This window comes from Phalaenopsis equestris, unplaced genomic scaffold (assembly GCF_001263595.1).
Source record: "Phalaenopsis equestris unplaced genomic scaffold, ASM126359v1 Scaffold000522, whole genome shotgun sequence".
In the NCBI taxonomy this organism is placed as follows: domain Eukaryota; kingdom Viridiplantae; phylum Streptophyta; class Magnoliopsida; order Asparagales; family Orchidaceae; genus Phalaenopsis; species Phalaenopsis equestris.
Genome location: NW_018164962.1, coordinates 1,458,899 through 1,474,083, shown reverse-complemented (window position 1 = coordinate 1,474,083; position 15,185 = coordinate 1,458,899). Strand labels below are relative to the sequence as shown.

Genomic DNA, 15,185 nt, shown 5'->3' with positions numbered 1-15,185 from the left:
AAGCCTAGAAACAAGCCTCCAACAACTTATTTTTGGTTCTGTTTTTAAAACTCAAAGTAACCAGTTTATCTATCTATATATATATATATATATATATGTCATCATCAAATTATTGAAAATTTGATAAAATAAAAAATATAATTTTCAATTTAAAAATCATGTTTAATAGAAAAAAATGGAGGACAGTGGGAGGTTGAACTTAAGATTTAATATTTTACCACATTTAAGATCAAATATTAGAAATTTAGAATTTTAAAACATTGATTTAATCCAAAACTATACGCAAAGCCTCTATAAGCTAATCCAAAATTGATGACATTGAAAATGAAAAAAATATTACATCAAAATTCTGGATGCATTCGGAGTCTAATGATGAGATACCACATATCAAACGGGTACATTATTCTTAACACTGACTAATACCAACGTATAATGGAGAAGCAGACTCGCCACGAGACAACTCATTATCAGACTCTTAACACCAAATGTAATATTATGTTGGAAATGGGGGCAAAACCCTCTTTTCAACTTATCCGATCCTCCAATCGAAACTTCTTGCAGAGGATTTTCATCCGAACTGCTTCGCCGGAAGGAAATGGGCAGCGAGAGGAACTCCAGAAAGCGGCGATCTTCTCCTTCAACCTCGCTCGAAGGTAAGTGAAAAAGGTTAGCCGAAGGATCCATCTTCTGTTCATTTTTATTTATTTATTTATTTTTTTCTGTTCGAAACCCTTGATTCGTTTTCCTTTCAGATGACGAGAATAAGGTTAGGAAACTCAAGAAAAGAGACGAGAAACAGAAGAAAACAAGAAAAGATGACGATCAGGAGCGCAAAAAGAGGAAAAGAGACAAGAAATCTGGCGAGCACTCGGATTTCCGAGAACGAGAAGGAAAAGGTAGGTTTTCTGTCTAGTGTTTGTAGATTGTTTTTCTAACCGTTTTAAGCTATTACTTGTAGTAAATTTCGCTGTTTATATCAATTGGTGATGATGCTTTCATTCTTTCAGTTCAATGCCGGTTGTAGTTGCTTAAGTTCTCGAGTAATACCTAAAAAATGCTGATTCTGCTTTTGACTTTTCTAGAAAAGAGGGAGAGGCATAAACACAAAAAAAAGCGAGCAGTTAAGGTGAGTTAAATATTTTTCATAGCAGATCTTCTCACTTCATTGATATGTAATACAAATTCTTTTGTATGTACTTGGAAAATGATAAGTTGCATAGCTTCCGGTTAGAGAATAATGGCTGAGCATGTAATTTTATATTTTTCCATGACAGTGCTGGCTTATTGTTTTCTAACCTGTCTTTCCCCTTTACTGATGTTTGTTATATCTCTTAATTTTGTGTCGCTGTAAACTGCAAGATGGTAGATGAAATATATGAAAAAACCTTACTAGAACACTAAGATGGCCACTCTGCTTACTATAAAAGCATTCAAGGCATAATTTGGAGTACCAATGGCAGAGCATTTGACTTACTTGAAGCAACAATGGTAACTCTTACTAGGAGATTGGCCGAGATAATCCCCTAATGGCTTTAGGAAAGAGATGAAAGGATTGAATTTTTTTATTTTTTTGTTATCTTGATTACAGAGTAAGTCTACAACCTATTATATAAAAGATATCTAGTCCGACAAGCAAGGAAACTTCAAATTAATTGAATGAAGCAAATAAAAACTAAATTAAAATAGGATAATATTAAAATTCATATCAAATTTTGCGATTTGCATAAGGGCTTAAACAAAGTTGCACTCGAATGAGCATGGTCTTGTTTGGATTGCCTCGTTAATTGCGGAGCAATTGCTCGAATGAGCTCAAATTTGTTAATGCGTTGAAGATTTTTGTTCAGTGTGTTTATTATTGAATAAAGTGCGAGGTTAACACAAATAATAAGCTAAGTCAACAATCAACAATCAATTTTTTTTATTGATGATACTCGGTTGCATGCAAGGGGTTTTGAGTTTTTTATATCACAATAATTTTGAGTTATATAAATCATAAAATATGCGTTGCTCTTTTTTCTGATTATATGAAAATATTTTAATAACAAAATACTTTAAGTGCTCATGAGGTTCTTAAAAATGACTAAAAAAATTCACATTCCTATCTGAATTGATGCTGGATTGATAATCTTGGTCATACCATGAAGATAAATTATCCATCTGAAATAGAGATCAACAATGTCCGAAGCATTGATCACCTTGTGGCAGGGTATTAAGTGCTACACTAGGGTCGGAAGGCGGTTTGTTTCGACAACACAAGACATGATGAAATGAAATGAACATGTTTTGTATTTTCAAAGAAAGACTTGCATGTAAATAAACTAAAAGGAAATATAAATTTTATTAATATTGAAAATTTCAATGATACAACTGAACTGAAACAAGAAAATTAGCTGAATTAAAATAGAAATGATAACATATAAAAAATACCTAGGCCAAACAAGGAAAAATACATTAGCTAAAACAAATACTGAGGAAAAAAAAACCAAAATTGGGAAGCTAAAACTGAAAAGCGTGTGCTCTTGGAGGCAATCCTGCCGGTGACCGAAGAAAGCCTGTTATGCTAAATATCAAAGAGTGAGTTTGATAAATTCAATAATTAACAACTATCTATTAAAACATAAATGACAAGGTAAATGAGGCATGCATTATGGACAACAAATAAGGACGATCACTATGTGCATATGTAATACTGTAAAACAACAAGAGTGGTAAATATCAACTATGCATATCATACGAAAACATGCTATCATTTTCTATCAAATTTCTTAATACTCAATTTCAAGTTATTATTTATATAGTTGGTTTTAACAGAAACTCTAAAATCGGGAAGGTCAATACTAGCACAAGGAAACCCGATAATTTTCTATAGAGTCATAATGTTGTGGGAGAGACGATCTATCTCTCGAAAAGTAGATCATCCTTGTATGTTGCTTGTTTTCCTTTGATTTTCGTAATAGCAACCCTTGTTTGCGTTTTTTCCCACCCATCTATTGTCGTTTCATCGTTGTTTGCTCGCTGATTTTGGTTCCAAGGCATATCACTTTCCTATTCTTTTTCACATCCGCGTTCCTCGGCCACATTGTTTTGGGAAACAATTCTTATTTTGTAGGACCCAAGGCTTGTAGACAAATTGAATAGTGAATGTTGATATATAATTAAAAGCAGCAATTTTTTGGTAAAATTATGCATTAGTCAGCATGAATTATGATTTTCTTATTTTTATTTTCATTTTGCATGCCATCTTAAATTGCATTACAAATTTTAGTCTTTCAACCGTCTTACAGCTAGAAAAATCATGAGTCTGTGGGCCCTTTGACTTTCTATCTTAAGACGTTGGGCTTGATTTAAAATTTTCAATGGGTCCATCGGCTGGGAAAGGAGCCGAGACCCACACAATGTTTGCGTGGTACTTTTTGCTCCCTAGTGAACGATAGGGACATAACCAGAAAGAACTCAAGGTCAGGTCATAATATTTCAACTTCCCAATCCTTTAAAAAACTAGTTCTTAAGTGAAAGTACTCATAGCATGAGAACTTTTAGCTGGTGAGTTGACATTTCATCTCAACGCCCATTGTTAACTTTTTTTAGTGTTCAGCAAATTTAATTTTCTACGTCAAGAAACCTTCTTTGAATGATAAATTGTAATTCAGATGGTCACCATACTTTAAATCCCTCAACCTACACAGTTTTACGGTACTGGCAGGTCTGGTTTCCCTCTTTTTTAGACAAAGGTTAAGCATGCAAATTGAATTCTCCATGCTCTTATTTTTTAATGGGTGAAGTTGAACATTGCAACATTTGGTAATTTTATTGCATTCTTAGATAATTTGGTAGCCGGGAGTGATCTGAGTTGTAGTTTAATGTCTGTGGTTTTGGTACAAAAAATAAAAAAAATAAAAATCCTGTTAACAGGAGCAAAAAAAGAGTTACATATTTCTGATAATAAGATCCTTAGCAATGTTTGGTTGCCCAAGTATTCTCGAATGATCTTCGATAATGTCCATCTTTTCCTTCTCACTAGATTAAATCCAAAATAGAAAAAAGAAGATGATATTATACCAAATGTCTCTATCCGATGTCCCTTTATATCCTTTCTATCGTTGTAAATATTCCATAAAGCTAGCGGAAGAAAGCATCCTGAATTTGACGGCTAAATGAGAAACTTGCCGCTTTCTCCTTGATGTAAATGATGAAAATTTGCAATCTTGAGTAGTACTAATATTGGATATTTGAATGCTTGTCCAAATGTCTTAAATTAAGTTGCATTTGAGAAAGAGATGTGATGGTTTCAGATTGAAGATTACCTGTAGCAATTCTTAGAAGGCACCAAATTCAACTTTAACAAGGAAGACTTCATAAACAATTCATTAACTTATCCATCCAATGCCACCATTATTAAGGAAAACATATTTCACACTGAAGTTATCCTTGTTGGGTACTCAATTTGGCTTATCATTGGATTCATTATGGGAAATAGGATCGAGAAGAGAGGGTAAGTGATTGGCATCATCCAATAACGGAGAAAGAGCAATGAGTATTTGACAAAAAAAGGTAGATTAAGAGGACATCTGCAGTTAGGATTCCAAACTAATTAGTAGAGGTTCTTCTGTCAATTTAATCCTAATTAAGGTACCATTATTGACCTTCGAAGAAATGTTAATGGGGGGGGGGGGGGGTTAAATTTTTTTTTCTAATCCATTTGAACGATCTAGAATAATTTTGGGAACATTTCCTCCAAAACTCATTAGGCTCAATTTCCCTTAATACTCCTTGTACAATTCAAAGGGAAAGAAAAGCCACTTTGGTGATAGAAATTAGGACGTAGAGAACTAATGACAGATGCAAGATTGATCACTTCAAGATTGATAAATTATTTAATCTCTACAAATTTTTTTCCAACTAATAAGATGAATACCGATATCATCTGTAATATTTTTTTTTCCTAATTGAATAAATTTTTTGGTTCCCCTGGTAAAGGACGCAAAAATAGGAAAATGAGGTGGATGAAGAGTGTAATTGCAAATTTGATTAGAGTCATGGTGCTCCCTTTTAACAGAAGTATATCCTTTCTAGCTGAAATTTTTTTATGAGTGATTTCAATGACATGATTTAAACTTCTACACCAAGAGCGAAACCAAGATGGTTAAAGGGGAAGAAATTTCACAACACACCCCAAGTTCTGTGATAAGAATGCTAGTGTGACCGTTAATTCTTCCCAGATAAATAATATATAACTTATTAAAATTAATTGTAAATCCAAAACCTTTACAAAAAAGAAGACTACGCCAAAGATATTCTTTTGCAAATTGGTATCACCTCAACAGCAGATTTTCATAAGCAAATTGATTAGGCATAGAGTCCTTGCAGATGCAAAACATTTCAATTTATTATTAGAAGCAACAGCCTTCAAAATTTTATGTAAAACATCCAATTACCATCACTCATCTGTGCATCATACTAGGTTTCTTTTCATATCTCAAACAGCCAAATAATTAATCATCCATTTTCGAGCATATTTTGTATATAAACGCCATGATTGTATGCTCTAAAATCTATCATGATTATGTAAGGTAATCTTTTCTTCTGAGAAATTTAGAATAAAAGGCATTTCATGTTTCTCCGTTTTCGTGCTACCGAGTTCCTAATTATTCTCCAGTTGATGTATCTATGCTGACTTTGCTAGTTTAATTTTTGGGTCATTTACGTTAAAAGCACACAATTTTTGCATATTTACATTTTTAACACCTAAAGTATTATATTTACATGCATAGCACACAAATCTTTAACATCACATCAAACATAGTACTATTACTAACTACTAAAATGTGAAATACACCTTTCCTTGCATAAGTTTATAACTAAGTGTTATAAATATAAATATCAAACTTTTTGTTAGATATGTGAATACATAAGAAATGTATGGTAAGTATGTATATTTTCCTTATTTTTTTCAATGTTACAGGAGGGGTTCAAGGAAATTTCTGATCAAGACTATTTTTCCAAAAACAATGAATTCTCAACCTGGCTGAAAGAAAGAGGAATATATTTCTCCGACCTCTCATCCGAAGAAGCTCGTGATCTTTTCTCGAGCTTCATTAAGGCCTGGAACAAGCAGAAGCTGCAACCTTGGTACTATGATGGCATTGCTAGCGCCCCAAGGACAGCCTATGACTGGAAGATTAAACATGACAAGTAATTCCAAAAAGGCCTTTGCACCTCTCTATACTTGTAAGGTGATAGGTACCATATCTATTATCAGTCGAAAGTCTTGAATTATTGCATAATTTGTAATGTTCAGCATGATTTTTTTTTTCTTATGGATTGCATTTAAATGCTTAAATACTAAGAGTAATATTAGTTATTTTTTAGGAAGATTTATGCATACCTGATACCACCACTTAATTCTTGCGAATTTACATATTTAACACCTGAACATCAATTTTTACATATATGACACTTTACCTATGCACAAAAAGATGTATCATACCTTTTAAAAGTTTAAATAATTATATTTTTGATGTGATATGAAAAATTTGGGTGTATAAATGTAAAAAAATAGAGTTTAGGTGTTGGATATGTAAGTAAATAGAAGTTACATGGTATGTATGTAAATGACCTTTGTAGGCCTTTAAGATTGTAATCCTCAGTTCCGACGGTTCGTAAGCTGGAACGAAGTGTTTCGTATGCTAGAATTGGAAATGAAGCGAAGGAGTCGACGCACGATTTAAATAGAGACGAAGGGATTAAGATGGAGGAAATAAGCATAATGCGAGAGAAGCGTCGAGAGAAATAGAGGATGAAGCAAAGAGCAAGGAAGAAGCGGAAGGATCTCACTTGTGTCTCGGGCAAGAAGACAGCAATTGCTTCTGAAAGGATTGGGAGCCATTGCGTGAAGCATTGACGTCACATTCGAGTACTGCATGCTTTCTATTTGATGGAGGAGTTCGTGGGACGAAGTTGATTGGTGTCAAAGCTGAAAGAAAGAGATCGTTGAACCCTAACCTAACTGAAAGGAAGAAAAGTCGTGCCCTATTAAGAGAAGGAAGTAGAGAGGAAGAAACACTCACGTATTGCTGCGTGCGAGCAAATAAGAAAAGGATGTGTTAAGCATTAGATTGTAGGAGAAAAAGATGAATAAGCATGTAGTAGGGATTTTGAGCTGTAGGTGTTATGGGTTTTATTTTTTTATTATTAATTGTGTTTATTTAAATAATTATTATAAGTTATATTAATTTTTAGTTATTACTATTATTGATTAAGCTAGGGAGTAGGGGTGCAAGTGACTCAAGCCGGCTCTAGCTCGACTCAATAAGTGACTCGTGAACTGATGTTGATGAGCTAACAAGCCAAGCTCAAGCTAGGCCCGACTCGACTTAGCTCGTGAATCGGCTTGTTTAAAAAAATATATTCATAAAATATACTAAAAATATAGTAAATTTAAAAAAATTATCTTTAAGGTATTACAAATTTTAAGAAAATAATATTTTTTATTGTATATTAAGAGATCTTTTGTTCATTCTATTTGTCAACTTATTATAAAACTGTTTAAAATTAATATCATTTTCTTTCTTTTATATTAAATAACCCGGCTTGCGAGCCGGCTCAAACTCTTAGATTTATGCTCGAGCTCGAGCTCGAGCTCGATAAAATTAATTAAGCTCAAGCCGAAAGCGGGCTCGATTGGACTCGTTTACACCCATAGTAGGAAGCTATGGAGATTGAATGATGAATTTGAGCCGATTAAAGTTTTAAGCATGTACTTTTAAAGCAGTTTGACATAAATTAGGAATAATAATTATTTAAATAAATAGATTATTCGATCTAAAAATAAGGTAATGATATAATACATTAAATGTAAAATGCAATTTTTTCATAAGTGATTAATATATAATAAATTAATAATAATTCTTTACTCGTTGATTATAGGTTTTCATTGGAAAAAAGTATCGTTACGCTAGTAGATCTTCTCAGTTGGTGAGTATTCTTACTTTTGATATGTAGTAACATTTTTGTTTCTTCTTAATTAATTACATTGATTGTTATTCCTACCTATAAATTGAATTCTCAATTTCTATTTTGATATATATGCACTTTTTTTTTTGTCATATTATCATGATTTTACATTTTTAATGATAACTACTATTATGTATTATGTATTTGAATGAAATATATGCATGAATGATATGAATTTCATTGAGTGAATATATGTGCATGCTTGATTATGATGAAATTTACTTTGGATATGTATGTGCATGCTTGACTATGATAAAGTTTATTTCATTATAGTGTTTGCGTGAGAACACTAAGGTATTTGTACATGAATAAAAATGATATTAATGTTTTAATTGATATGATTTTAGACGGTGATCTTGTGATAATTGTATTATTTAGACGGTGATCTTGTGATAAATTTAGACGGTGATCTTGTGATAATTGTATTTAGACGGTGATCTTGTGATAATTGTATTATATAAAATAATAGACAAATTAATGATATAAATATACATATGAAATGTTTTGAAATAATAGTGTGATCATATTCATGCATTTTTTCATTTTTATTGTTTACTATAATTTAGAGTATTTCACTTTGCTTTCTCACTATCATTTCAAACTAACATTTTAGGTTTAAACTTTTGATTAAAAGGATGAGTAATAGAAGATAAAATGCTTTTTGAAGATGTTGACAATTAACATAAGGTAAATTTATAATTAATTTAATCTCTTTTATTTTATGTCTTTTTTACTTACTTTTTGGATCATTAGTTGATAGTGATAAAAAATGAATATAAAATAAATTTAATTTCCACCGTCACACCGTTTATGCTTATACTGATTAATTTTAAGCCGGAGGTTGTAACAGGAATTTATCGGTGCATATCTGATAACATGATAATCAGACCAGGGAAGTATTGAGAGGCATCTGAGAACTTAATTGTGATTTGATTAATTGAGTTTATTTAAAACTAACACTTTTGAGTATGAAAATACTTGCATTTAATTTATATATGAATAATTATTATAAAAAATAATTTCATGAAAATACTTGCATTCAATTTTTCAGAAAAGGTAGTAAATTTAATATAATTATTATTAAAAATAATTCCATGAAAAGACTTAAATTTATTTACTCATAGTAATGGATGAACAAACACTCAGATTAAAAGCAACCATCAGCTAGCTTCGTTGAAACCTTAATCAAACATCCCTTTAGGCATACTAAACAATAACAAAATTTGAGAAATCAAATCTAAGCCCTGATTAAAAACTGAAAAGAACTGGCAACTGTTTTCATTAATTAACAAGACATTGTATGAAGCCATAGGTACCAATTGTAACAATTAGTTCCCCCAACTACCCCACACGTTTCAACAATTTAGAAACTAATTACAGCACAATTACATTGAAACAAAAAACAATACAAAGCAGATGCTTAAAACGCATCTATAAAATCCCACACTTGCAATAAAAATCAAATACGCCTTTACTTATTATTAGTTATCCTGACATAGCCCCCACTCAGACGCACATATCCACCAAACAGCAGCAGCACATAGCAGCACAACTACAAAACACAAAAACTAATATCATTGAGCGAACTAAACAGGAATCATCAGCATTAGCCAATAGAAAAGAAAGGAACTTTACATACATACCAGACAATACATATCTAACACCTAAAATTTAATAATAACATTTATAACATTTTGTGAAAAGATGCATTTCACTGTTTAAAAGTTAGTAAAAGCGGCAATTTTGATGTAAAGATTAAAGATTTGAGCGTTAAGTTTGTAAATATGAAAGCTTAGGCTTTCAGTAATATAAATTGATAAGAATTGTGTGGTATATGTATGTAAATTCCCTACAAGAAAAACTGAGACAGGATTTACCATCCTTTCCAGAAGCCATCGCCGCGTTTTCTAGTCTTGACTGGAGCTTGTTGTTGCAGGTAATCACCGTTGTTGTTCACAGGGTACCCCAGCGGAGGAGGCGCGGCATAAGCAGCTGGTTTTCCGTCGGTAGGTGGATATGAAGGCGGTGGTGCCAAAGAATCTGCATTAGTTTGAGATTAAACTAAAGTTAAACTTCAGCGTATATCAATACTTCTGTTGCAGGAGATTAAAATGTTTTAGCATAAATTCTCTTGTATTTACATATCTTTATGCATGAATAAGTTGCCATATATGTAAAAAATGAAAGTTTATGAGAACTGAATGGTAAGCACTCATATATCTTCCTAAAAATTATTCTACAGATGGAGGGAATTACCTCTAGCATTAGCCTGATCGACGTATGAACTCATGCTGAATGAAAGGAAGCTGTACTGATTTCTATGAATGTAGGCTTGTAGAAACAGAAAGAGGAAACTTAGTGTTTCTGCTGACACAGTAAGAGATATCTGGATGAATGAAGATGAAGGAGGTGAAGGAGCGCTGCTGTATTTATAGGTGAGTTTACTTTGAGGGAAAGGATTCTGCTAACTGGGCGGTGTTTAACGCGTGGCGATATTTATTTTTAATTTTTTTTTATAATGGATAATGTGGAGAAAACGCGTCATTTCTTTTACTCTATTGTTGACACGTGGATTCTGGAACGCATTTACAGATTTATCCATTAATTTTATATTTGCATATGGTCAAAAAGATATTAATTTATACGCGTATTTGATGAGATAATTTTTTTTTTCAACTATGCATATATATATTAATCAATTTGATTTATTATCTGTAAAGTATAATGTTAATAAAGTTTATAAGATGACCGACTTAGTCAATCAGGTCTGTTTTCTGAGGGCGCAACAGAAATTATGTATATGTATATTATTGTTATATTATTATGTAATTAATTTTAAGTTAAAGTTTATGAAAAATAATATATTTATAAGTTTTTATTTTGTTTAGAAGAAAGAACGAATGCGTTAATATAAAAATTAAATCATTAAATATTGATTACATAAATTACAAGTGGATTTTTTTGCCAGGCAAAGAAGGGAAAGCATGCAGGAAATTTGGCTGAATGAGAAGGGTGAAGAAGGAGATCCAAGAAGGGATGATGGCGGTTGAGGCTCCAAGTTGCAGGAGAATAAGGTTCATAGCCTTCACATTGAGTTGGTGCAATTGTAACTTAGACAAAGGCGGCATCGATTACTAAGAAGAAACAGCAGTTTGGTTCTTGATAAACGTACAATAGGAAAGTTCAAACATGAATATCAAGGAACTCCAACGGACCAGAAGACAAAATCAAATGACCCATTTACTTGACCAAATGCAACCCCCCAGAAACGGGGCTAGAGGTACATCGAGTGTAGGACATCAAAGTACCCACTTACTTGACCAAAGACAAATGCCAATCTGACTGAGTAGAGGCGTTGATCTGTTTATTGCCGTGACCCAACTCAAGGGAAGAATTTAGCATCATTAGCCATCTCACGGACACCCCTAAGATTCCTTATAAGGGGTCAAGAACTGGTAATAATATAATCCATGAACAAGAAAAATGAAAATGTTGATGAGCTTTTTGCAAAATACACTAGATGTTTTTTATATAGTTAATCACCATTGAACTACATATAAATAATTTTAAAAAAATGGATTAATTTTGTGTGAATTACTGGTAAAATGTGTGAGATTGTGTATGATTTCACATGCTCTCACTTGACCAGTAACTCAAGTTATATGTGAGGCCATTGAGCGTCAAGATCTGTGTTACATAATTAACTGCATAATACAATTATAAAGAGAATGTAGCTAGTTGCATAGGAAATGAGTTAGGCTTATTGAAGTTTACATTTTAGTAATATTGCAACTACATGAAAAATTTATTTACTGGTCGGCATTTGTGTTGGCCCTTTCGTCCTACTACACCTTAAAATTTAATTTTGTCAATGAATTCAGAGCAAAATCAATGCAAACAAGTAAATCATTTTTATACTGGAAATCTATCATTCATAGCCATTGAGCTTCTGTTTGGTGCAGTTGTTGTTGTTTGAAGAAGAAATAATTTTTCAAAAAGCTATAGTGGTTAATACATTTTTTTTTTCAAAAAATCAGACCGCAGCTTTCTAGTAGCCAACAACCATATTTGTTAGGTAAGGTTGCAAAACGTAGCTTTCAGTTGCATTTTTTTGGATAAGCAGACAAAAGATAGTTTTGCCAAACATAAAAAAATGTGGTGTGACACCATACTGCCACCACACCACTGCCCCAAATACACCCTTAGTAGATATTTGTGTTCTTTCCTCAACCAATTGTACCTCAATAATAAAAAAATAAACAATAAAAACCATTTTAGCTGCCACTTTACACCAATTAAGCCTAATAATTCATAACTATTAGGCATTACATGAAATACTAATTATAAAATTTCATGTAAATAATAATGATAATTAAAATAGTCAAAAGCCTGTTTGACACAACCGATCGATGTTGCCCACCTGAGCCATATTTCTACTCTTAGTCATGATAATTGTTAGAACTTTAGAATTTCTTACAATCACTTACATTATTTACAATTGTTTGTTGAGAACTTCCTCAAAAACTTGACTTTCACACATTTTTGTATTTAATGAAAACTTGAAATTCTACCTTCATAAAGTTTTTCATTAAAATATGTAAAGGGGGACATTTGCATACATACCACTCAATTTCTATGTATTTATACATCTAGCATCTAAACCGTATTTGTCTTACCTTTTACGTCACCCAAATCTTTTATATCACATTAAAAAAAATCACTTTTAAATTTTAAAAAGTCAACCATACATTTCCATTCTTAGATATATAAGATAATATATAAATGGAAGATCCACATACATATCCCTCAATTCTTATGTATTTACATATCTGGCACATGAACTTCAATTTTTTACATACTTACCACGTTACCCATGCAAGAAAAGATGTATTCCGCTCTTTCAAAAATTAACACTTTTGATATGATATGAAACATTTAGATTGCATAAACATCTATATATATATATTACTATTTTGTTTCTCCTCCAAGACTGTTATTTTGTCACAATTTTGCGCTCAAATTGGAAGATTGTGCAGTTTCAGGATAATTGGACTTACGGATTACATAGTTCCGTTTTGCACTTTCTCTACAAGTTCATTTTTGAAATACTACTTTTGATTGACATATCTTTTTGGGTTACTTGTAATTTTGGATGTGATAACTTGTCCTATGTCCTTTTTTGTGTGGTGTTGTATGTAGACGGAGGAACCCTATTAAATTATTTTTAGTAATTTACTTTACATGTCTTATGCTTAAGATTTACTAGCACTCATGAAAATGTCTAACTTAATCATATGCTGGTCCTTTGATGGTTTTGTCGTAGATCCTTATTTTGAGTTATTATATATCTTGAAATGCTTATGTAATCTATATATATATATATATATATATTCATGTGAACACATGTGAATTGGATGGCATGCATGTAGATGCAAACTTTAAAAGTTAGATATATAAATATATAAGAATTGAAAGGTACATATGGAATATATATATAACATGTGAATTGGATGGCATGCATGTAGATGCAAACTTTAAAAGTAAGATATGTAAATATATAAGAATTGAAAGGTACAAATGCAAGTCTTCCAAACCTAAGTTCTTAGCACATGGGGATGCACATGAACAATAAATAGCTCGGCATGTATATGTGTCGGTTTCTTAAAGATATTCTATAAAGTCGTTTTCACGCTCTGTGCGGAGCAGTCGCAGTGCATGTGTGACCATTAAACTATTGAGTAGTGGCGAAATGTCGTTGCCTTTTGTGTACGAGGTTTTCAGTCGGTGCACTATTTCTCTTTCCAAAAATGGAAAATTTTACTTTTCGTCGGACCTGCGGCAAGTTACCAAAAAGGAAAAAAAGGGAGCGGTCAATAAGCTCTGTGGGGCCGGATCGGTCAGATGTGATGCGCAACAAACGTCACGACTCCATTAGAACCATGCTCAATTTTCGAGGAATTTACTATAATGGCCTCGTGTGATAATCTGTATAGTTAGTTTATAGTAAAGATTATTGGATTTCTTCCGTGCTTCCCCGTCACTTTTTTCAAAATTGCGTATTTGGACATCTGCCCATCAACGAGGAGCATTATGGCGCTGGATATGTAAGTGCACAAGAATTAGCCTGTGATACATTTGAGTTAACACTGGCAAGCATTACTGAGTATTAGTTATGACTCATGAGTCCAACGCTAATTATTCAATTCAATTTGGTTCCATGAAAAAGACAGGAGCTTTTGTGGTCCGGAAACAATTTATGGCACATTTACTTCATAAAAATATATCATTTTCATATACAACCCTCAAATTAATCTCAGCTCTGCTATATAAAAACGATCTTCAGCCAACTCTCTCTGTTTTCAGCATCATCTTCTTCAACCAAGCTAAGCAAGGAAAACGTAAGATATACTGTAAACTCTTCCCCCTCCATCTTTCATCTAATTTCTTCTATGACCTTGGTAACAAATAGAAGGTGGTAGAAATGAAATTTAGATGGGTTTTTAAGTAAATTTTTCCAATTAAAATGACATTGTTCACTGACAGCTTAGTAGTATGGGGAGAGGGAAGATTGAGATAAAGAGGATTGATAGCATTACCAATAGGCAAGTGACGTTCTCCAAGAGAAGAGGAGGGCTTCTGAAGAAAGCTCATGAGCTCGCTGTTCTTACAGATGCCCGTGTAGGCGTTATGATCTTCTCTGCTAGTGGCAGGCTCTATCAATACAACAGCCCTGGTGAAAGGTTTGTGATTATTTATGTTTTCTATATTGTTATATAGTTCAATTTTGGCCTTGTTTGCAAATTGCTGATCAATATTGTATTGGGTTGAAATATTTCTTTTATTAAGTTCTTAGAGATAAGAGAAAAAATTGGTGTGTAAATCGTCAGTGAAGGACAACAAGCTTAAGGAGGAGATTGTTGAGTTAATCTAGTTGTCTCCATAAATTGTTTATGTTTTTTTTGCACATTTTTCATGTGGTCAGGCGGTCAGGAAAATCGTTGTGTGGTTAGGCGGCTAGGAAAACCGTTATGTGGTTAGTTAGTTTTTATTTTCAGAAAAACGTGACGTGTATTTATTGTGCGATTATAATTTATATTTGCTTATATATTAAGAAAATAAAAAAAAAATGTGATGTGTTAAGTACTAAAGAAAAATCTTTCATTTTTGTTGGC

At 32.5% G+C, this 15,185-nt stretch overlaps 2 protein-coding genes across 2 annotated transcripts in view; both read left to right on the top strand.

Moving 5' to 3' along the window:
- Positions 1 to 512: 512 nt before the first annotated feature.
- LOC110028729 (protein PXR1) lies at positions 513 to 10,642 on the top strand. The gene is made up of 5 exons (XM_020730696.1): positions 513 to 653; positions 753 to 896; positions 1,083 to 1,126; positions 5,963 to 6,192; positions 10,256 to 10,642. The coding sequence occupies exons 1-5, from the start codon at positions 596 to 598 to the stop codon at positions 10,284 to 10,286; spliced, it is 507 nt and encodes a 168-aa protein (XP_020586355.1). The 5' UTR covers positions 513 to 595; the 3' UTR covers positions 10,287 to 10,642.
- A 3,678-nt stretch (positions 10,643 to 14,320) lies between these two features.
- Positions 14,321 to 15,185, top strand: part of LOC110028723 (MADS-box protein ZMM17-like) — a 3,409-nt gene continuing 2,544 nt past the window's right edge. The window contains exons 1-2 of the mRNA XM_020730690.1: positions 14,321 to 14,411; positions 14,557 to 14,753. Of these exons, the coding sequence (XP_020586349.1) occupies positions 14,566 to 14,753 (188 nt within the window). The 5' untranslated portion in view covers positions 14,321 to 14,411; positions 14,557 to 14,565. The remainder of the gene's footprint in view (positions 14,412 to 14,556; positions 14,754 to 15,185) is intronic.